Here is a 23,828-nt window from a genome sequence, read left to right on the forward strand (position 1 = left end):
ATCATCAAGCTGAATTGAGATATGAACACCTGATATGAAAATGTAGCTATCATAAAATACCATCCATTAAATTAAAAAAGAAATATGTGAAATTAAATCCAATAATTAGAAGCATAATTATATCACTATCCCCTTAAAATCTGAGAATAAATACATAAACTGCTACTGAGATACATTAACAAAAACAGCAAGACTGATTTGACCTATACAATTAGGTAACGTCCTGTTTAAAAGGTTAAGTACTTCTACATGTCACCTAATTCACACATGGATAACAACATGAAGAGGTGAAAGTAGGTCAATGACTGAGAGTAACACAGACACCCAGGGGTGTAGATTCCAGGGAGGATGGGAGGTACGTAACCCCCCCAATAATCAAAACAAGCTAGTACAACCCCCACAATATTTATACCATGATCAATGAAAATATGTAAATTCTTAACACTGTAACCCCCCCATCGTTCAAGCCAGATCTACGCCCTTGCAGACACACTTCCTGATTGCAGGAGAATGGGTAAAAAAAAACATGGCATGTTTCTAACAACATGGATGGTGTGTGTTTGTGTTTGTGTTTGAGTGTGTCAAGGCAGACAGTCCTTTGCCAGAGGCATGACATATCTATTTAAATTAACATAATGCAATAAACACCCATATTACATCAGGAAGTTATTGAGGATTGTTCTTTCAACTTGCCACCAAACCCCACCATAACAGCAATACATTTTGTTACATTCATAATAGTTAAGCAAATATTTAATTTGATTTGCTGTGGCTGTTTAGTGTGATTTCTTTTGCATTATTTTATGGAGGACTAGAAGTGCCACTTAAACAAATTAAGGAAACAATTATCAAATGAAAGAATAAAAATGTAAATAAATCACCTTTCAAAAATCAAAAAGCATTAATTGTCCATTGTCCTTTATGCATTATTGGCCAATCAAGTTAAAATTTCACGGGACTTTCTTGAAAACAAAAAGGTGCATGCAGTAAATATTAAATAGATTTATTTTTAAATGGATGGATAAGAAATAAATCGTTTTGTTGTTGTTGTTGTTGCTTTACATACAGTAAAAAAGCAAACATTTGAAATTATGCATAATAGAGGACTTATTAGATAAACTTGTTAATAAATCACATTTGGAGGTTTGCTTTTAGCAAATAAATTAATTGAATAAAATAGTTTGGATTAAACAACAAATCTGACAAATATGTCATTTTATTTCACTTCATAATCCTAAAAGACATCATAGACATTATTAGATAAATAATCAGAATAGTTAAGATTCTAAATGCCACATGGCAACATTCATTTAATCAGTTAATCCAAATAATGATTGCCACCAGATGAAAGCAGAGCTCTTTTTAGGACAAGCAATGTATTACTAATTGGTATCACACTTTCCTTCTTACAAGTAATTAGCAAAAGGCTGAAAACAAAAATAGATATATTTGACTCTGCAGATCTAAGTTAATCTATTAATTATTACATTATGGCATAACGAATGCTATTCATAGATATCTTTAAAGGGCCTTGGTTAAGAAACCCGACGAGCCCTCATTGATTAAGATCTAATGCTCTGAAGATGTTTAAGTTCACTTTGACTTGCAGCCTCATATTCAAGTAAAGCCTAAAGCATAAACTCCTGACTTACAATTTAACAGCTGCTTTCACTGATTTATGGGGAAATCACAAGACTGAAAAAGGTTAGATTTGGCTGGTGACAAAGATTAACAAAAGCCCTTCCCATCCTTATCCTTAAGATTTAAACATTTTGAGGTCTTTGAGTGTAATACATATAAGACTGAAGTGAACATCTTCCCGAAACATTAAGCTCATGTTGTTGGGGCGATAGCAGTGCAACATTTAGCATGATTAAATCAAAAGTACACCGACTGGAATGAAACCGAAGAGAAATTCCGCAAAGCCATGAAACCACATGGAATATAATCTTACATGACAAATAACAAAAAAGGAGGGACCCAATTAGACATTTATATTAACATTACCCTTAAGTATCATACACATTTTTCTAATTTATGCATACTTATGGATACATATTATACAAATGCAATTAGGCTAACATAACTCTTCATTAGGTCTAGCATAGCAAAAAAAAAAAAAAAAAAACTCTTTACTATCTTTCATTGCTAAATGTGCTTTAGCAAATTTCACCCTTAACTTACTAAAATCGATCGTTGCAACCAGGCAAGATAACAGAGGAATCTGACATCATTTTCTTCCCAAAGGTGCGTTCACACCGACAGCGATGAAATCGCTGGAGGTCGCCAAGTCGCTGATGGTTGTTTGTAGGCATTCCTACTTGACTGTAGTATCCGAATGTTTAAGGTCATGGATTACGTAATCTCCACCGTCTACACTCCAACTGGTAGTCGCCGTGGCTGGTCATTTGCAAATACGATTAGCATAATGCATCACTTATCATTTGCATAATACAAACAATTTCCGGTCGCTTTACCACTGCAGATTTCATTTTTTTTTTCTAAACAAATGTCTTGCATTTTAGAATCAATGAAACTGAAAAAAGTATACTTTGGTTTTCCGCGTGCCAGAACATCTCACGCAAAGTGTGTGTACACTTACACGCTCACTACACTTTGCGCTTCATTAACTGCTATTCATATGCATCCAACTGCAGAAGACCGGAAACATAAGCTTCAACGAAAGTCCTAATCAACAAAAGTCCACAGTGCATGTCGGTATGTCTCGCGCACAGTGCACATTCATTTTCAGGCACATTACACATTGTGCTCCATTCACTCCCATTCATACACATCCAAACAAGGGAGACCGGAGACACAAGCTCCAACGAAAGTCTTAATTAACGAAAGTCCAAAGTATACTTTGGATTTCCGCGTGCCGGTACGTCTCGCGCACAGTGCACGTAAAGGTGTGGTCACACAACACTTTGCGCTCCATTCACTCCCATTCATAAGGATCTGAACGCAGGATACTGGAAATCAGGGACTGAAGGAGTGAAAACGAAAGCCAAAAAAAAGAACTACATTTTTTGCAGAATGTAACCGAAAACAGGAACAAAGTCCATTTTAATTGTTCTGGAGTGAAAACATTATTTTTAAACGCTGATAACCGGTTAATTTTGTTCCGATAATGTTTTTCATGAATCCAAAGACCAAAGGGTTTATTACAGTAAATTTTCGGAATTACACCACTTCCTGTTGCCTGAAAAAATTAGGCTTCTCTCTTTTTAGTAGAACACGTGCATGTGCTTTGATCTGAAGGAAACTGCTCCGTCACACATTTCTTTGCCTGATGTAACGATGTGGATGTAGATAGATATAAGATGCATTTATACAGATTTGATGCTGATAGGTTTTGACTGAGAAGATCTGTAATTAAAATGTAATTATCTGTATTTCATTTTTTTGAAGCCTTATTTTTCCGATAATGTTCAGTTTCATATGGCTTATTAAAGCTAAAAAGTGAAAAGCAATGAGTGTGTGCTCCCTTCTGTTTTACCCAAATGTTGGTTATTAAATCAGAATAAAGTTGATTCAGGGCTTTTTTAGCTACAGAAGAACATGGTCTAGGTATGCGCTCTCTGTGGGTACAAGGTGATGTTTAGTCCAAATGTGCCTGTGCATGTAGGAGAGAGATATTTAAACTTTTAGGGATATTTTTATATTAAGAATACATTTATTGAAAAGATGTTATTTTATATAGGCTACTGTATTCTATGCTTGTTATGATTTCTATGCTAATAATGCACTCAAATGGTAAAAACATTTGATAAATGATTTTCACTTATTTTGGGTGAGGAAAGTCACTAATTTTGAGCTTGTTTTTCCAGATCAGGTCACTTTATTTTCTTGTGAGATCTGGCAACACTGCAACTGGTATATTGCCCTACTGTAATTTTAAAATTGCCGTTGAATCTGCTAAAAGACATAGTGCGTATGCATCTCAATCGACCGAGTACACTATGAAAGACTGAGTGCTCAACCGTGCGCGAGACGTACCGGTACGCGGAAAAACGAGGAATACCCTTGCATTTACAGTGACATAACCTCAAATCTTTGGAAAAAGTGAACAAATTCTTTAGTAAAACGTTGTCCATTGAAAACAAGTTTACTCGAAACTGTCTTTGGTCTTTTGCACATGATGATTACATGAATGCAGCTATTTTCATTCATCAGACCCTCGTAATCATGTATGAGACAGCCAATCACGAGCAGCAGACCGTGTGCAGACTTGTCTTTTTGATTTTCTCTTGTGCTTGGCACAGCTGTCTCTGTGCTCCTATACTTGATTAGGATCTCATGATTTCCTATGCTCTGTTTACCACCAGGACAGGTTGAGTCAAAATCCATATTTGATTCACCACCTCACCTGACCGCTACAAAAAAAATGAGCCCACAGGATTTAGCTAACAATAGCAAAGAGTTCATCTCATTGAATGGCAAATTTTAAGACCATTAGTTAGTTAATAAATGCAATAAATGCAAAACAAAACAGCGCTATTCGACTGAGCATCTGATATTGGGCAGGAATTAAACAAATTAGCTTAACGCATCACGCAATGACCAATCTCAACCTCGTAATTATTTTTGGCTACATATTCTTTGACGTCAATGCTCCACTATCCCGTCCCACTCCTTGAAGGTTACGGTAATAGTCGTAATCAAGTGGTAGCCTGATTTTACAGTGCTCTATTAGCTGTGCTCCAGTAGGGGATGGGGGATATTAGATGGGGGTCTTGTTGCTGTATAACATCAGAACAGGCTAGAACAGCAAGTGTTTGGAAGGTGAAGCTGGAGGGAATAGGGTTGCGGACACTGTGGTGAAGCTCATCCAACAGCGAAGAGTATCTCTCCATTCAATGTTCTACAAAGCAAAGAGATTGTCTTCTGTCCGTTCCGCCTTCTTGCGGCTGCTGCTAGGTGCACTCATGGGAGGTCTGGGTTCTCCACTGGGAGCCAGCGGTAAGGCCTTGTCTGCGGCTTTGGCCCGCTCCTCTAAGAACTTGTCAAACTCTAAAGAAATGTCAAGAGAACAATTGTCAACTGTGTATTGGTCGTTTTTTTCTGTTACAGTATGTGTAAAAAACATTTTCATTACTTAAAGTTAACATGAAACAGCATTTGCAACCCATTTGAATTGCGTAATGTGACATAGTCATGAGTGAAACTCTTAAAAATGTAATCAGTAATTGATTGGGGCTGAAAAGTAGGTGTTACATACCACAATGGAACCAGATCTGAATGCGTTTCCAGTGGATTGTGGCAAAGCCTCCACTTTTCAGGGTTCCAAGTTAACCCTCAGAAGCATCTTGATGCATGGTAATGCTTTTTTTAAAATTTGTTATTTGCAATTATTGCTGTCAACTTTATTGCCATAACGCTAAACAGCAATAAATGACTGCATTAGCTATAGGCAAGATTTTATAAGAGCTGCATTTTCAACAACAGAAGCTAAATACAATGCCTAAATGCCTATTTGGCTTTTGGTTTACATTTACCATTTTAGGCCTTTTTTTATTTTTATTTTTTTTACCATTAACCAATAATAAAAAATAAAAAAAAATATTTCAGAAAGGGAGCAAGTTGATACATTTCCATGAAATATTAAGAAGACAATTTTTCTTCTTTGGAATAACATACACTGATTCATTTTCAATAAGACTAGGTACATGTATTGAGAAAGTATCAATTTCAAGTTTTCATTGATTTCATGTTGACTTTAAAGCGACTAACCCAATTATTTGCAATGCAAACTTGTTTATGTAACTTTTATCTCTTGAGCTGTACCTTCACTTGTTACTCCTTCTTCAGCCTCTTCACCTTTCTGTTCAAGACAACAAAGAGAACAAAATATGCCAATTATTGTCAGATTCCTCTGTTATTGTTATGTCAGATTAGTCACTTTTATCAGTTATACACCATTATGTGACAAACAGAATGTACAGTCAACTACCGACCATTCAGCTGGAAAACCACTTCCATGCGTACACACATATTTATGCATTTCCCATTCTATTTATGACAATAGACCAGTGTTGGGGAGTAACTAACTTAGAGTAACAAAGCTAAAAAAGTTTTTTTAGTAGCATAACAGTCACTCAGCTACTTTCAACACAAGCTTTTTCCCTCAAAAAGTATCAGTGTTCCAAGATAAAACGTTGCTATATTGCTGTTTCTCCATCATACTCTATTGTGCAACCTTAGAATCAAGCAAGCTGAGGCAAAGATCAAACACGTACTAGAATGCCTCATTTGCAGGCCCAGACTGAATCTGCAGAATTCAATTGTATTTTCTGCGCTGATTTTATTTTGGAAAATCCACAGAATTCTGCAGAAGGGATTAAAGATGGAAAAATATGTTAAAAGGAGCTGAGTACTCCACTCTTATTGGAAGCTGAAAGCAAAATCAAATTAAGGTTGGATTCAAGGGTGTAGCCAGGAAATTACTTTTGGGTGGGCCTCAACAAAAATGGATGGGCCCAGTTTTCGCCCAAATATATATATATTTTTTTACCAAATTTTCCTTAACAACAGAGAAGCGGTACATTCAAACAGTTCTTTCACACTTTCAGAAATCAGACTTTATGCATTTTTAAACTATTTGTAAATATATAATTGAAGTCAAAGAATAATCTCTAATATTCTGGGGGAGCCTGGGTCTAATTTGCTGGGCCCACACCCACCCCGGCCCACCCCTGGCTACGCCACTGTTTGGATTACACTACGCAACTTTTAAAATAAATTTGTGCAGAAACACACACCCTCCTGTTCTAGGAGCCTTCTGACAGATGTAAACAAACATGGACACAGGAGTTGCTGTTGTTGTCAATGGTACTCTGTTCTGAGTTGCGAAAGAAAGGCGGCAAATGCATTTGAATGCGGTCTTGGGTGAAACTAAGCAATCAGTATGGCATCTAGAGACTGCAATGTGAGGTGAGTGGCATTAAAATTTAAACTCCTTGTCCATCCTTATCCTCCGTTTCCATTTCTTGAGGTTCGCCACCCCGCATGCTCGATTTTCATTGGCTGCTCACCGTATGACTTCAGATTTGAGTCGCGGTGCATCATAAACTACAAGATTTCCCTTTGTAGTTGTGGATAGTCAGCTCAAAAAGGGTAAGAAATCAGTGTCGGATCCCATCATATTCTACGTGATTTTCTCTGACAATCTCAAAATCTGCAGAATGAAAATAGGGGCTAAAATCGTCAAAGTCATGCAGTATAATCCCGCCTTTAGCCTAAATATCTAATAAACAAACACACAAGGGTTGGGGGATGTGTAGAACTTTTGTGAATGATATGTTCCAATTCTGTGGAAATCTGCAAAGCATTCTGAGGAGTTCTGCGTGCGCATATTCTGTCTGAGCATGCTCATTTGTCAGCAATGGGAAGCAGGGGCGATACTAGGATGGGGGGGGCATTTTGATCTTTAGGGTGGGCAACATTTTATATCTTTGTTGGGCTAGAGGGTGCTCCTCTTTTGTAATTTTGCTTGGGATGGTCCCCCTTGATCGTGTTTTGCCGTTGGTCCCCCCTTAGACCTGGCCAGGCTGGGAAGTCCAATTCATTCAATTCAAGTCATCGGCTGGTTCAGACGGTTTGTTTTAGCAAAACAGACTTTTCGTTCCGATTCATAGGAGTCATCACTCAATAATATCCACAGAAGTTTGTTTTTGTTAGTAACTTGCAGGGTAGCCAACTACTTTTTCAAAAGGGTAGCTTCACTGTAGTTTAAAAAAATTGATTTATCTGCCTTGGTCAATCCAATATTTGCCAATACTTGGCCATTTTGAGATTATCGGCATCGGTTGATAACTCTGCCAGACTGGCCGATCAACAGAAGTTGTAGTTACTCCTTGTGTCAGTTCCAAAGTATAGCTATTCACGGAGCGTGTTCACATGCACAATTTTACATACAGGGATCATGTAAACCCCTTTTTCCTTTATCAGGGTAACGGCATAAACTATGTAGCAAAAAAATGATTGGCATGTGTACATTTTTCACAATTTCACATTGCGTGTAAACACCTTTACCAGCATTCTTCCTGGCTTATCCAATGTGTGCAAGTGTTGTGTGCATGCCTGTTTATTGTTTGTTTTCCAGTCAATTCTAAAATGTTCATTTAATTTCCACAATTTTGTATTTCATTTGCGATCATTAAAAAATATCTACATGTGCATTACATCACCTATCGACCACCCTGCTCTCTAGATATCTGGATCAGCCACTAAAAAGCCCCACATCGGTCGACCACTAAGTTTAAATACTTTAAAATCATGAGTACCTCGAATTTTGGCAAGCTAATTTCAAAGTACCTTCCCCAACACTGTTCAATGGACATATATCACATCACATTAACTGAGTTTAACAACTTGCAAACATTTATTTGAATATCAGTACAAACATAATACAATAACCAACTTCGTAATGACATTATAACAGATTAACAAAAGCACCCAGCACCAGTGAACAGCAACAGTCAACAAAATATCTCTTATCTGAATTTTACTCCAACACCGAACAACAAACATTCTGGAGGATCTTTAATTGGTGATAACTAGGGATAAATGAATGTTCATTAGTATCATGTAAACAAGTGCCATAAGGTGGACTGACAAAATGAATGGTGGAAATTAAGGATTAGTACTATTGAGATGGAAAAGTCAAAAATAGAACAAAACAGCAAATTGGTTAAATGAAAGTGAGTTTTTCCATGGCAACAAAAAACAGAGAGAGTGAAATCAAGATAAAGAAGTCTCACCACATCAGCACAGAGCCACTCCTCAATGTCATCCATGACAGAGGACTGGGATACAGGGATCTATGGAGCAAAGCCACGGACAAACCAAAGACCCCCAAATCCACAAACGAAAAAAGACACACCAGACAAACAATAAAATCACCAAAGGTCTGATAGGAAAATAACAACAACAGAAAAATGCAATCAGCTTCACACACTAGCGCGCGCACACACACACACGCACATGCACATACACACACACACACACACACACACACACACACACACACACACACAGACAGAACTGGAGCAACACTGTTTTACATGCTGTGAGCGTGACAAATGAAAGGAGATTGAAGGAGAGATGCAGTGTGAAGTGTTTTTGGAAGAAGGCATAAAGATTAACCATTTATTCATATGAATAAAGTGGAAAATAGTCTGTTAGAGCAATGATCATTGCCTCTAAAGTTTGATATCAACATAACAAGGACAGGCATTATAGAGGATGGCACAAGGGCTCCCCCTGCAGACCACATCCACCAGACAGGATTCAAGTAGCTGTCAGGATTGTCGGTACATTATGTATTTTTGTACACAAAAGCATATTTTGGCAACAAAAAGTTTGCAATGAGTTTGGAAGTTTGATCTGAGATCAACAATCTGAATAAAACCTTGTTTAAATGTGCTTTTAAAGGAATCTTGATTACTAATACAAACTGTCATGTATGAATGTTTTTCTAAACCCAAAACTTTAATTACAGGATCGATGGAAAATGCTTCAATACTGTTTAAGAAGCATCTCAGGATGCTCCTCGTGAAGATAGTTGAGAGAGTGCAGAGCTTTAATCTACACAGAGTGGCTACTTTAAAGAAGATGAAATATAATATTTTTATTTGTTTAGCCTTTACTATATAATTCATATACTTAGACTTGTGTTTTTTTCCTAGTTTCTATGACTTTACGGTCAGCTTGAACCAGTCTGGCCATTCTCCTTTGACCTCTGTCATTAACAAGCCGTTTTCGCCCACAGACCCATTCTCTATATACTCTAGAGACTGTTGTGCGTGGAAATCCCAGGAGATCAGCAGTTACAGAAATACTCAAACCAGCCCGTCTGGCACCAACAATCATGCCACGGTAGAAATCACTGAGATCACATTTTTCCCCATTCTGATGGTTGATGTGAACTTTAACTGAAGCTCCTGACCCATATCTGAATGATTTTATACATTCCACTGCTGCCACATGATTGGCTGATTAGATAATCACATGTACAGGTGTACCTTTTAAAGTGGTCGGTGAGTGTATATATATATATATATATATATATATATATATATATATATATATATATATGTGTGTGTGTGTGTATATTAACGTACAATATATATACATAACTTAAATTGCACAATTAAATTATAGAGTGAAAATGGCAGAATACTTACAGATTGCTGCTTGTGCAAAACCATCAATGACTTTGTCATATCTACCCAGCAATCACGTTTGATACTTATTTTCTCAAGACCACTGAGGCGATCCTGTGTCATGGTGTACCTATACTGATGATCATGGGTATCTTATGTTTGTTCAGAATGTAATACTGCATTATGAAAATCCATAATCCTAACCATATAGAGCCTATAAGGCTGAGTAGCCTGTCAGGAACAACCTGGGGCACCTTCCCCCATCGCAATCTTGCGAGCTGTGAGCGGGATGGCACGATTTGGAGACCTCTCTCCCATCGCGATCTTGCAAGCTTGGGGTGGGGAGGCACGATTTGGGGCACCTTTCAGCCATCGCGAGCCAGGGCAGCACAATTCAGGGCACCTTTCTCCCACTGCGATCTTGCGAGCTCGGGGCGTACCTGTCGTGCCGACCCAGAGAGCATTATATCCTATATCGCCTATGCCAAGATCCGCTACTGATTATGGACTGTTCAAATGAGCAAACGGAACGTTTGTGAATTCAAACCCAAAATGTAAAAATTCAAATGTAAACAAACCCACCCAAGGCCTTTGATCTGTTTAAGCTGCCTTCTCTGTCTTGTTTTTTTATCTATCTTTCTATCTATCTATCTAAGGCATCATAAAAGTAATCCATATGACTCCAGTATTTGAATCCATATCTTCAGAAGTGGTATGATAGGTGTGGGTGAGAAACAGAACAATATTTAAGTCATTTTTTTGCTTTAAATTATTTTGCCAGTAGGGGGTGGTATGCATGAAGGATGTGAATCACCAAAAACACAAGCAGAATGTGAAAGTGATCTGTTTCTCACCCACACTTATAATATCACTTCTGAAGATATTGATTTAACCACTACATTCATATGGATTACTTTTATGCTGACGTATGTGATTTTTAAAGCTTCAAAATTTTAGCACCCATTCACTTGCATTGCATGGACCAACAGAGCTGAGATATTCTTCTAAAAATCTTCATTTGAGTTCAGCAGATGAAAGAAAGTCAAACACATCTGGGATTGCATAAGGGTGAGTAAATGATTATAGAGAATTTTCATTTTTGGGTGAACTATCCCTTTATGCCTCTTAAAATAAAAGTTGAGCATTCATTAATTTCAGGTTAATTGGTTATTTTTTATTTTGATTAAAAGATAGTTAACTTTGTTAGAATTGTTAGAACAGAATGCAAAGAAGGTGAGATGTTATAAGTGTTAAAGTCAAATAAAGGTTCTGACTGCACAGCTGTTTGACTCGTAGTTCAACATATGGACCTTTTATGAACTACTGGATAAACCTGATATACTGGAGAACTAAACTTTTGAAAATCTGATCATAAATTAGAAGTATTGTCAGCAAAAATCTATTTTCTTGCAGAACGCAGCTGTAGGATCCATAAACTTCCATGAGCCAAGAGCTGGCTGTACTTGTATTAACTTTATGTTAAAGTCCAGGGTCTAGCTAGTGTATGACTGATGAAATCTACTGCTTTTCCTGGGATAAAGCAGGTGTTTCCTACCTGTGATGAGCAGAGGAAATGGAGGTGATGAGATAATTCACAGTAAAAGGGACAGAGAAAAAAGAAGGGCCAGAAAAGACCCTGGAGCCTCACAAAGTTCGAAGAGTTCAAAAGTCTTAGTGACTTCTTGAGGTTTATTTCACATTTCCTGAAATTCCATTTGTTTCGAATGAGTTAAATAGATAACCCATTAACAAGAACTAAAGGATTAACAAAGAAGAATTTACACCACCAGTCAAAAGTTCAGGCACATTTTGAAACATTTTGTTTATGTTTCTTATTTTATTAAAACCATTTGATCTACAGACTTAAGCTTAAATGTTTAAAATGAGTTTTGTAGAGAAACATAAATTGTCCTCAAATATACATTTCTATGGAAATAGATTTTTTTTCAAATTAAGGAAAATATTTTTAATGGATGATTTAGACCAGATCATGAAGGAAAAGCAGCCAGCAAGTTTCCAGCATATATAAGAACTCCTTTAGTATTGTTTAATAATCATCTCAGGTGTGTTCCTCATGTAGCTGGTGTCCAGAGCTGTAATCTATACAAAGTGTGGCTGCTTTGAAGACAAATTTAAGATATTGATATAATTCCCATACTTCCATTTGTGTTATTTCATAATTCTGATGTCTTCACTTTTACTGTACAATTTGGAAAACAATCTTATTAATAATAAAAACAAAATTATTATTATTGATTGTGATAATAAATAATAAATAATAATAATATTGAGGACTGAGTATGCCAAATTAATACATAAATCATGAAAATGTGTCCTAAAGTAAATAATATACTGTATCTGTCATAAAAAAAAAAAAAAAAAAATCATCAAATATGTCAATAAATAAATACATTTGACATTTAATATATAAAAGTGCAAAGGCATAATAAACACTCCACTGTTCAATCACGATATTTCCAGCTTGGTGCAAAGTAGTCCAATCAAGGCAGCAACACGTAACTAAAACTGTTGTCTTTATTTGTATTATGGGATACTGAAATCCATCATTAAAAGTGTCAATAAATAAACAAACTGTGGAATGTTTCAATAAATAAATAAATCATGAAACGTGTCAATAAGTAAATAAATAAATAAAATATTAAATCCATCTTCCTTTGAACTTTGATGTATTTATGGACATTATTTCTAGACACATTTCAATATTTATTTATTGAAAGATGTATTGGCATTTATATTGATGGTTTTAAGGAGAGATTTATTTGTTAATATGGCACACTGAGTCCTGCGTATTAATATACAGTAGGTAATGCAATAATAATGAGCAGGTGTGTCCAAACTTTTTACTGATAGTGTTTGTGAACAATTCACAAGAACCAAATGATTAATAATGGTAGAACATACTGAACTGGTTTATCCACAGAGGATCACGGCAGGGTTTGAGAGGGCTGCTCTCCCTTTTACTGCTCTGAGTGGGAGTGTTTTAGTGGTGATGGGAGAACAGGAATGGACACCGTGATAGGGGTGGGTCAGGGCTGAGTGGACGGACGTGGGTGGACACGGAGGGGACAGTGATTCTGGTGATATCCTCACCATTCCTTGGGTAATGAGCCAGCTGTCTATGGGCTCCAGCTCTGCGTTAGGATCTTTTACACTCAGCTAAATCAACAACAGAAAACACCTTACACACACGTGAAGAAGAGCACAGCACCCTCTCCAAACAAACATAAAAACATGTGACCACCTCCATCTTTAGGAGAACTGAAGAGGGTGTCGTTTAAGGCAAGAGAAGTAGAGAGAGGTCATTCTGAGTCATTGAACTGAAGTAGACGGAGTGGGAAAAATCAAACAAAAAGAAAAAAAAGGGGTGTAAACTTTGATTCATGGGCTGATTGCATCTCTAAACTGTGGCTGTTCTTCAATCTCTTTTCAGACAGTAGATTTCAACACACTGTATGATATCTGGCACAAAAAACGGGATGCAATCAGTCCACAATGATTTCCTAATATCACTTAAAGATTTCATAATACCTCTTCATGCTGAGCTTATTCAAAAACATTTCTGTTTGGGTTCAAATATTGAGCTAAAGCAAATATTTCCTATATATTTTCATAGAAAATCCCTTATGCCATTGTATTCATTGTTCCTTGACACATACCATAGTTACTAAAGTTATAGTTACTACAGGTCGACAGATAGTGGATTTCATCGATACCGATAACTAAGGTGGTGGAAAGGGCCGATAACCGATTAATCAGCTGATAGTTTTTTAAAAATCGATTAACAGTATGATTAAAATATGTCTTAGTCTTTCCTTACTACGAAGGGCACAGACAATTAAGGCTCCAAAATTAATACAATCCCAAAAGCAGTTTACTGTGTAACCAAAATCCCAATAATAACCGGAAAAATGAAGATCTGTTGCATAAAGCGGGACTTTTAAAAGAATAACAACATAAATTCTAAATTTGTTTTAACAATATAACTTATAAACAAGCCCACAATACACCGTGGACTCTTGACAGAGGCTTGGCTCAGTTACAATGCTCTTTATTTTTGTATTTATCAAATGAAGCTTGAAGCTTTTTATAGCATATTCATCAGATGAAGTGTTTTGTGTGTATGTATTTTTATATATATATATATATATATATATATATATATATATATATATATATATATATATATATATATAAATTTGACCAGAAAAAAAAAACACTACTGCCAACTATCAGCATTGCTTTTTGCAGATGACCGATATTTCCAGAAAGCAACTGCTGACGCTGATTAATTAGTAAAGTTGATATATCGGTCTGCCTCTAATAATTACAAGTGTAAAATCAAAACTAGATGTTTACATTTTAAGAATAAGAAAAAGCGAGTGATACTTTCCCAATCTGGTCTCATACAATCACAATGCTATACCTACATTTTTGCTTTTTACGCTTCTCATTGTACTAGAGGCGTAACAACAACAATGACTTTTATTCACTTATACACAAATCGTAAGTAAAACGGCAGAATATCAGTTCATAAACACTTACTTTTAGCGCATCTCATGACATCTAAACACTTTTTCTATAGCGCATGGTGATACATTTTAGAGTTTGCATTACATAACCAACTATATTTAAGCCCAAAGTATACTTTGGTCAAACACGAACGAATGTGACGCAAATCTCGTCATCAGCAGCGTGCGCAAGCTCTAAACATGATTTTTCTAACTGCGTGTCATTGAATGCGTAGAATGCGCATGCGCCCAGAATTATTTGCACTAATTAGTGGGTCCACAAGGTGGCAACACTCACATTTGTTGTCACGAAGAAATGCTAGAAGAAGAGGTAATCACCTCTAAACAACAGGAGACGAAGCTGGAAACAACAGCAGTGGATGTGCATGTCAAGAGCGCAGGTGTGAGGAGGTCAGGAGATACCTGTAATTTTGAACTCGAGTCTGAAGGACTACACAGATCTTTATAGGTCTAAACTCCTGAGGATAAATAGTCCAGTATCGCATAGCGTTCGCAGCGCACATGCGCCAAACGCCTGTTTATGCGTGCACAGTCAGATGGAGTAAACTTTGACAGGTTGGCTTGCGTTCGACTGTACGCAGACGCTGAGCATTCTCGTCAAAATCGAAGTATACTTTGGGCTTTATTGGCTTGTTGGAAGACCAGCGTATGAGTCAACACATGAGTCGAAAGTGTCATAGTTTTTTTTTTATTTAAACTCAATTGAGCACTAAAATATAATTCATATTCATAGCAGATACAATATGGGACGGGTCCTACGCTGAAGATTCATACTTACAGTTGATGATTTGTTGAAATATTCTTTTAGCAACAATTACTGTAATAACTATGGTATTTGGGCCAGATTTTGGTTACCATGGGATATTTATGTAAGGGATGCACATAACAATTCAGTCTTGAGAAGACAGCTAAAAAGATTTCTCAGCCACACCTAACCCAAGTTAATGTGGCAGAACTCTTCCAGTTAAAACTTGATATTAACAAGCTGTGACATGTTTAGCTGAAGACTAATAGTAAATCTGTCATTTTGGGATTTGACATGGAGCCCCCTCACAGTGCCAATATGCGAGTGATACATGCAAAGCCTGAGGACTAGAAATACTTCCAATTTGCCATTCAAAACCAGTGAGTTCCCATCGTTAGGAAACAGTGAGGTCTACAGCACACTAAAAATAATCCCATGCACAAACGAAGCGTTCAGAGAAAGAGAATGCATTAGAGTCACCAAAACCACACGTTCCATGTAGACAGAACTACTCGCACACTAAATGCTGTAGGAAACTCACCCCAGTGGCGTTCTGCTGTCTGATGTCTAAAGCAGATGCCAGGCCAACCAGAGCCTGAGGGTCCTCATATTTAACACTGGAAAATAAGTGAAGAAAAGAGTTCAGAGTTGTTGGTCTATCTGATAATGGGGTCAAAGTGGGGAAATGGACACTTACTTTTTTCGTTGGTCAGCCAGAGAGCTGGACCTGGTGTTGGCGAACATGTCAAAGTCATCCTGAGGGTTGTGAGCGGAGAGAGAGCTGAGAGTGCCGCTAACGCTGTCTGCACCTACATCTAACGGGAAAACAATAGCCACAAGTGATATTTATCTATTATAATCTTATCAGCTGGAGAACAAGGACAGACCTGAGTGTTTGTATGTGTTAGAGATATTGTGTGTTCAGATGTAGTAAGAGGAAAAGGAAACTGAAATGGGTTTGGGTTAACAGCAGTGTTGGGGTGTAGCTAACTACAAGCAGCAATGCTACAAATCTAACTATATTTGTCAGTAGCATGATAGTAGTGTGGCTGTTTTCAAAATAATATCATTTTTCTAGTAACTAGCTAAAGAGTTTTGCTCTACAAATAGTGTAATTTGACACAATGTTATATTGTCATGGTTTATTATGTTGCATTATATGGCTGGAATTCAGTCTGTTGAGCTCTTGTTAATCAAGTGAACACACAAAGCGCAGAGTGTGCAGAGGAATAGACTAGGCAAGGTATTGAGCGAGGTTATCATGGGTATGGACACTTTTCACATTTCCAGTCTTGAAATGTCAAAGTAAACTACAGTGGGATAAACTTCACAGCAAATATTAATTTTGCATTTCCATTTGCTCCAAAAAAATCCATTATTTAGTTTCCACATCCACAAAAAAAAAAAAAAATAAATAAAAAAAAAAGACCGTAGTGGATAGCAACTGTATCCACCACTCGCATTTTTTTTATTATTAGTTCCAGGATCATAAAAGACAGACAATAATATTAAACATTTAAATCAAATAATGAAAAAATTTAAAATGTAAAAAAGTTTGCTGGATTTACACTACTAAATTAAGGCGAAAATTGTTCATCACAGTCTGTGGAAAGGATATATTGGTACTTTGATTGTCCTTAGTGAACCAGTAAAAAAAAAAAAAATTAAAAAAAAAATATATATATATAAGTTATTTATAAAAAGTTATATAAAAAATAACTTCTATTAAAATGAAGGGGAGGAATTGGAATGTCAACGGATGTAGAAAGGAAGTCCCGCCTTTCAGGTAAAGAGCCAATCACCTTTTAGATACAGACATCGCCTGTCAGTCAAATCGAGAATGCGCATTAGCTAGACAAGCTGAGAAAAAGCGTTTTTTAGCGTGATCTGAAGTAAAGAAGTAAAATGTTTGATACCAATGTTGTCCGATTTTACTGTTGATTTGAAATATGTTCTTTGATCATAATCTTGACAAACCAAGATTTCGATGTTCCCCCATTCAAGTAGATAGGAGCTGCAATTGTGTGCTTTTTCATATAAAAAATAGCTGCCCAGTCTGTCCGAGAGCGTTCCAAAAATGGTCTCCGAGTGATCTGACGAGCTAAATAGACTTTGATTAGACACGCCCCCTCTTTCCAAGACCCGCACAACAAAGATACCACTGAGTAGAAACATAGTGCCCTTAGATGACAACTGCTATAATTCTGAATATGGCATTAAGCCTCAATGATCCGATTAAACTACAACACTATGAGAACATGCTAAATGATTGACAGGCAGAAAGCGTCAAAGACTAATCATTTTTGTTTGCTCTTTAAAGAGTCTAGAGCTGTCACAGGGAACATTTATTTCAGTGATAAATTTTAGGAAGCCTGAACATTTTCTGCATACCATTAAAAAAAACATAGCTTACAGCACCTTTACATTATGAGTAGATTGTAGCTTAGCACAATACAGTTATAGAGTAGCCTCCCCAACACTGATCAACTGTGTGTGCGCGTGTAAGTGTGTAATCCTCACCAAGTCCTGCCAGCTGTGTGGAGAGGAAGACAGTACTTGCAACATCAGCAGCAGCAGCAGAAGGCTGCATGGTGGATGCAGGTGTATGAGTGGGTGTAGAGCTGACCCGAGGAGTGACCACTGCTGAAGAACCAGGACCCAGATCTATCAGGTTATCCCCCTCTGATGCCTCATTCAGGACCTGTGCGTTCACAACACACGCTCACTAAAGGACCCTCTGAAGTCCCGCTGAGTTATCAGTCAGGATCAATAAATCTCTCTATTACCAGTGATAAGTACTGGCATAACATAACATAATAAACTAGACAGATAAAATTTGTCAAGACAAACTTTGATGCTGGCTGGACAAAGCCTTGTCTGAAAGTTAAAACATTTAAACTAGTTTTAAAAGTTTAAGTTTGATGGTTATACAGACAGAGTAAGACAAACAGCCAGCGATAGAGAGACAGAGAGAGAGAAAGAGAGAGAGAGATAAACTAAAAGCAGAATAAAGGCTGTTTGAGTTTGTTTATGTTTGAATTTTTGAAATCTGGAGTTTGAATCTACGAGCATTCCGTTGGCCCATTTAAACATTCAGTCAATGTAAGAGATTTTTCCATTTTTTGATTGCTCAACTATGCTAAAGTCTGAAAAGTCCGATTAGTTCGAAAAGATGTGGCACACTTTTCCAGAATGGTCTGAAGGTCTGTGCACAGTTTGGTGCATGTAGCTTGACAGCTCTATGAAGAGTTAGTGTTAGAAATCTTGGTCTCGGTTTGGGGATTCTGAAAAAACCCTAAACCAAGTCTGTAGAAAAACAGTATAAAAATAAGGTAATATAAATTCAAAGATATTTCAATTTATGCTGAACATACAATATTTAAAAGCCATTGCTTAATCTAGATATAATTAAATTAGACATTAAGACGTAAATCAATCCTTTTTTAAAAAAAGGAAAAAGGGTGAAAATGATTTCTATAGGCACTAACTAAAGTACCACAAAGTACAATGGTATTACCATGTTTTTTTCTTGGACACTGCACTGCTAAATGACAAGGCTTTTTGGACATGTACCATGGTAATACCATGATGTTCTTTGAAGTACCTTGAAGAACCATGGAAATACCATGCTATAGAAATGCAGTAATCATTCAGTACCATGGTATTACCATCACTAGAACCACCACCACTTTTTTGTAAGGGGGACCTAAGTTTATATGTAAATGATAGGACAAGCAAGGAAGAAAATGGCAAATAATATTTGTATTTCTAGAAGGTAAGTCAGTCACGTTTTAACACCCCACTCCAGGGGTTCAAAAAAAGTTCTGAGTCAACTTGTGAAAGCGCTTCTATTTCACATCTTTCTAATTGAATAGATTTTTACTTTACAAATTATGTTATCAGCATAACAATTTGAGTGAAAATTTAAGTTTTAGAATTTCATATTATTTGGTCTGACCCCCTATTGCTTTAATGACATCATGCAATCAAGCCGACATGGACTCCAATAAAACCTGATGCTCCATGTTATCCAGCATGATCTGACAATAGCTGTTTCCATCCAAGTTGCGAATTTAATTTATGCGAAAAACCATATTAGCGCAAAAACAATGCGCGAATAAAGCCGCGTTTCCATCCAAGGGTGTTCAAAAGAATGAAATCTTCACTTCTGGAAAAATTTTAGTCACTGTGAGTGTTTTTTTTTTTTTTTTATAAAATACTGGCGGTTTAGAGCACGCAGAGAAAACACTGTAAAAAAAAAACTTGTCTCATGGGAGCGACAGCGCGTCACACTTCAGGGAGCGCTATGTATGTGCGTTCATCCATCCTTATGACTGTGCGGATCTAGAAGATATTTTTCAAAAGAGCCAATAAACAGGGGGCCTGGGTAGCTCAGCGAGTATTGACGCTGACTACCACCCCTGGAGTCGCGAGTTCGAATCCAGGGTGTACTGAGTTACTCCAACCAGGTCTCCTAAGCAACCAAATTGGCCCGGTTGCTAGGGAGGGTAGAGTCACATGGGGTAACCTCCTCGTGGTTGCTTTAATGTGGTTCTTGCTCTTGGTGGGGTGTATGGCGAGTTGTGCGTGGATGCCGCGGAGAATAGTGTGAAGCCTCCACACCCGCTATGTCTCCGCGGTAACGCGCTCAACAAGCCACGTGATAAGATGCGCGGATTGACGGTCTCAGACGTGGAGGCAACTGAGATTCATCCTCCGCCACCTGGATTGAGGCGAGTCACTACACCACCACGAGGACTTAGAGCGCATTGGGAATTGAACATTCCAAATTGGGGAGAAAAGAGGAGAAAAAAAAAAGTACCCAATTTTGTTTGCTATTTATTTGCTCTGCAGACTCTTTGTAGGCTTTGGATTTTCTAGACACCGTTATTTCAGGATGACCAGAGCAACATTTCAGATGTGCATCTTTTATTCCTAATAAATTAAATAGGAGTTTAATCGGTAAATGTGTTTCCATCATCCATCCACCCATCAAAACGTATCCACCTCAAGCAAGCGCATACATTTTTTATGCGTATTTTGGAGATTTTATTTGCATCTTGGTGTTTCTATCCAGCAGTTTTTATGTGATATCCCAAAATGCACATAAAAAATGTTGATGGAAACATAGCTAATGTTCCAAAGAGCATCTTGTGTGCTTCAAATGGAAACAAGAAAATCTGACCTTTTGTATAAAGTTAACATGGTCAATGTCTCAATATGCTTATTTGATTTGTGACCTAGAACACCACTACACAGTATATGACAGATGTATCATACTTGCCTCTCTCAGCTAAGCACCATGCAAACAATAAAATGTGTTTACTGTGGTGCCAAACTCACCCTGTTGTTCTGTGCAGATCTGCCAACTCTGTATCTCTCGTACCTGTGAGAACAGAGATTTGATGAAACATCAAAAACACTCGTCAAAATCCAGATGAAAGAAATTTTAATGCGTTTTCGAGCCATGTGAGTTCTTTGTAGCCCTGCTCTAAAGGAAATGAGCTGAAATCAAAGGAAAAGATGAGATGGCAGCTGTAAGATGTTAGTTTACCCAAAAATGAAATTCTATCATTATTTCCTCAGCGTTCACACTGCAAACTAAAGCTGATCAATGATTTGATTCGAGAGTGAATAATGACTTACATCCTGTTCACCGCATAAAGTGATCATAAGGCTTCACAAGACTTGGAATATAATGCATAAATCATATCGATAGCTTTTACTGTTGTTGTTGTTTTTTTTTTTTTTTGTTTTTTCTTGACAGCCCCGAGTCACCATTCACTTTCACCATATGGCAAAAAAAGACTTTTCGTACTTTTTCTTTTGCGTGCCACGGAATAAAAAAGCCATAAGGGTTTGTAGTGACATTATGGTGAGTAAACAATGACAGAATTTTCATTTTGTGGTAAACCTTTGAGATGCAAAGTGTTCTGACCGCCAGTTTCTCTCACCTCTCGTAGCGCAGGAAGATGTTGTTTAAATCATCGTTGACATGCAGCAGCTCTTCGGTGATCTCCTCGTTTGCAACGCGAGAGATGAGCTCCACTACCCTGCGCTGCATGACTCGACAAGTCCGGTTCAGCTCCTAAATACACAGAAATGCATAATGTTGTTCAAGTGCTGCTGATATTCCTGCTTGATACACTTTGAATTGAGATGATCCCAAATCAGAACATAAACATGCACTTGACTACCTGATGAGGTTCCTTTGCTCTCCGCTTTTTAAACTCTGTATTACAACGCCCCCTTGTGGTGGCGAGTAGACTCTAGAATCCTGAGGTGATTTAGGACTTTTATTTGCTTTCATTTTTGTCCTTTTGCCACTTTTATTATAGAGGGGAGTATAAAGATGATGGAAAATGAACGGGATCTGGAAATGTTGCAAGCTAGATTAGACCGGCATCACCCGTATGAGCACCACGGCTTTCAATAAGTATGTGCACTTACCGCTAAGCCATGGCTCTCAAATAAAAAGACATTACGGCATTTTAAGATTTGATTTCTTTATTCCTTAGCTAGTAAGTGATATATGAACCAAAGATTGATTTCATTTGCCCTATGCAAATATGCACCATAATATACTACAGTATTTGCATGTTCTCTGTAAAGGAGTAAGTTTAGCAGGAAGCACTCTGACCTGGAGTAGTTCAAGATCAGAAGTGTCCTCTTGGCCCGGCACCATCTCTGTCAGCATCTCTGACATCACTTTACTGTTCCCACGCACAATGTCAAGCTCACTTCTCAACCTTGCGATCTGTTAACACAAACAAAATACTTGCAAATCAAACCACAAACATATACAAGGATGGTTTCCTGAGAGTACATTAATCTTAAAGGGATAGTTCAAATCTAATTTCAAAACTATCATTTATTTACCTTCATGCCATCCCAGATGTGTATAACTTACTTTCTTATGCAGAACACAACTTAAGATTTTTAGAAGAATATTTCAGCTCAGTAGGTCCTCACAATGCAAGTGAATGGTGACCAAAACTTTGAATCTTTAAAAAAAATCATAAAGTCAGCATAAAAGTAATCCATACGACTCCAGTGGATAAACCCATGTCTTCTGAAGTCATATGATAGGTGTGGGTGAGAAAAATATCAATATTAAGTCTTTTTTTATTATAAATCTCCACTTTCACTTTCACTTCTGCATTCTTCTTTTGTTTTTTGTCAATACACATTCTTTGTGAATACCGCCACCTACTGGTTGGGGCTGGTCAAAGATTTGTAGTAAAAGGACTTAAATATTGACTGTTTCTCACCCACATCTATCATATTGATCCAGAAATCACTGGAGTCATACGGATTACTTTTATGCTGTCTTTATGTGATCTTTGAAAATTGGTCACCATTAACTTGCATTGTATGGACCTACAGAGATTAAATATTATTTTAAATATCTAAATTTGTGTTCAGCAGAAGAAAGAAAGTCATTCACATCAGGGATGGCATGAGGGTGAGTAAATGATGAGAGAATATAAATTTTTGGGTGCACTATTCCTATAAGGTGCATCCCAAACCACACAGTTCTGCAATATTGTACAGCATTGTTTAGTGTAAATATTGCGAGTAGTAAGTTAAAACTGAAAAAAGTGTACTATGAGTACCCCTGGATGATGCACGTCTTCAAGACAGCACCTTACAAATGTAAGTTGTATTACTTCCGGAACCAGACTGTTGCACTCTATTGGTACTGATAAGGAAATGTTGGCTTTTCACTACTCTTAATAACCTATTAATAACCTAAAGTAATTATCTAGTTTCTTAATAAGATACCTGTCATATTGTACCGCAAATCCATGACTTTATAGTTTTCCAGGATTAACTAGCATTTTCTATGCATAAGAGTAGATTTTACACATAGCATTGTAGTGTTGAATGTATGAAAGTCAACTCTGAGGTGAGTGTGTGTGTGACCTGCTCTGGGTTTGCTGTAATGGGACCCGATACAGTTGGGATCTGGGTGGGCTCGAAGTTTTGGGTCAGAGTAGCGACAGGTTTAGGGGCCGTCTGAGATTCTGTCTTGGGCTGGGAGGGCACACTGTACTTGTGTGTGCCTGGATCCACCTCTAGTACACCCTAAAAAGACACAAGATTATATGAAGAGAAATTAAAGAAAACAGATATGAAAGTGTGTTTTGTTGAGTGTTACTCACCCGTTGAGGTGTGTGGATTGGTGACAGAGCGTCCAGATCTGCCATGGGAAACTCAATTCCTTTCCTCTTCAGCTCCTCATAAATATGTACAACTCCAGTGAGGTCTGGGCTACTCCTGAAAGCATCTGCCCAAGCCTGGGGAAAAGACACAAATGCAGAGAGATGATTGGTTACTGGACAATGGACTGGATGGCAACGTGGC

At 37.4% G+C, this 23,828-nt stretch overlaps 1 protein-coding gene across 3 annotated transcripts in view; it reads right to left on the reverse strand.

Moving 5' to 3' along the window:
- Window positions 1-1,180: 1,180 nt before the first annotated feature.
- Window positions 1,181-23,828, reverse strand: part of LOC127450789 (TOM1-like protein 2) — a 44,441-nt gene continuing 21,793 nt past the window's right edge. Inside the window, exons 5-16 of one of the 3 annotated variants that reach the window (XM_051715145.1) lie at window positions 23,627-23,761; window positions 23,388-23,549; window positions 22,102-22,218; window positions 21,416-21,549; window positions 20,805-20,847; window positions 17,982-18,162; window positions 16,159-16,276; window positions 16,003-16,078; window positions 13,278-13,343; window positions 8,763-8,822; window positions 5,788-5,824; window positions 1,181-5,013 (exon numbers count right to left, since the gene is read on the reverse strand). In XM_051715145.1, the coding sequence (XP_051571105.1) occupies window positions 4,865-5,013; window positions 5,788-5,824; window positions 8,763-8,822; window positions 13,278-13,343; window positions 16,003-16,078; window positions 16,159-16,276; window positions 17,982-18,162; window positions 20,805-20,847; window positions 21,416-21,549; window positions 22,102-22,218; window positions 23,388-23,549; window positions 23,627-23,761 (1,278 nt within the window). In that variant the 3' untranslated portion in view covers window positions 1,181-4,864. The remainder of the gene's footprint in view (window positions 5,014-5,787; window positions 5,825-8,762; window positions 8,823-13,277; window positions 13,344-16,002; window positions 16,079-16,158; window positions 16,277-17,981; window positions 18,163-20,804; window positions 20,848-21,415; window positions 21,550-22,101; window positions 22,219-23,387; window positions 23,550-23,626; window positions 23,762-23,828) is intronic. The other 2 variants (XM_051715146.1, XM_051715147.1) reach the window with 2 other exon arrangements.

This window comes from Myxocyprinus asiaticus, chromosome 13 (genome assembly GCF_019703515.2).
Source record: "Myxocyprinus asiaticus isolate MX2 ecotype Aquarium Trade chromosome 13, UBuf_Myxa_2, whole genome shotgun sequence".
NCBI classification, from domain to species: domain Eukaryota; kingdom Metazoa; phylum Chordata; class Actinopteri; order Cypriniformes; family Catostomidae; genus Myxocyprinus; species Myxocyprinus asiaticus.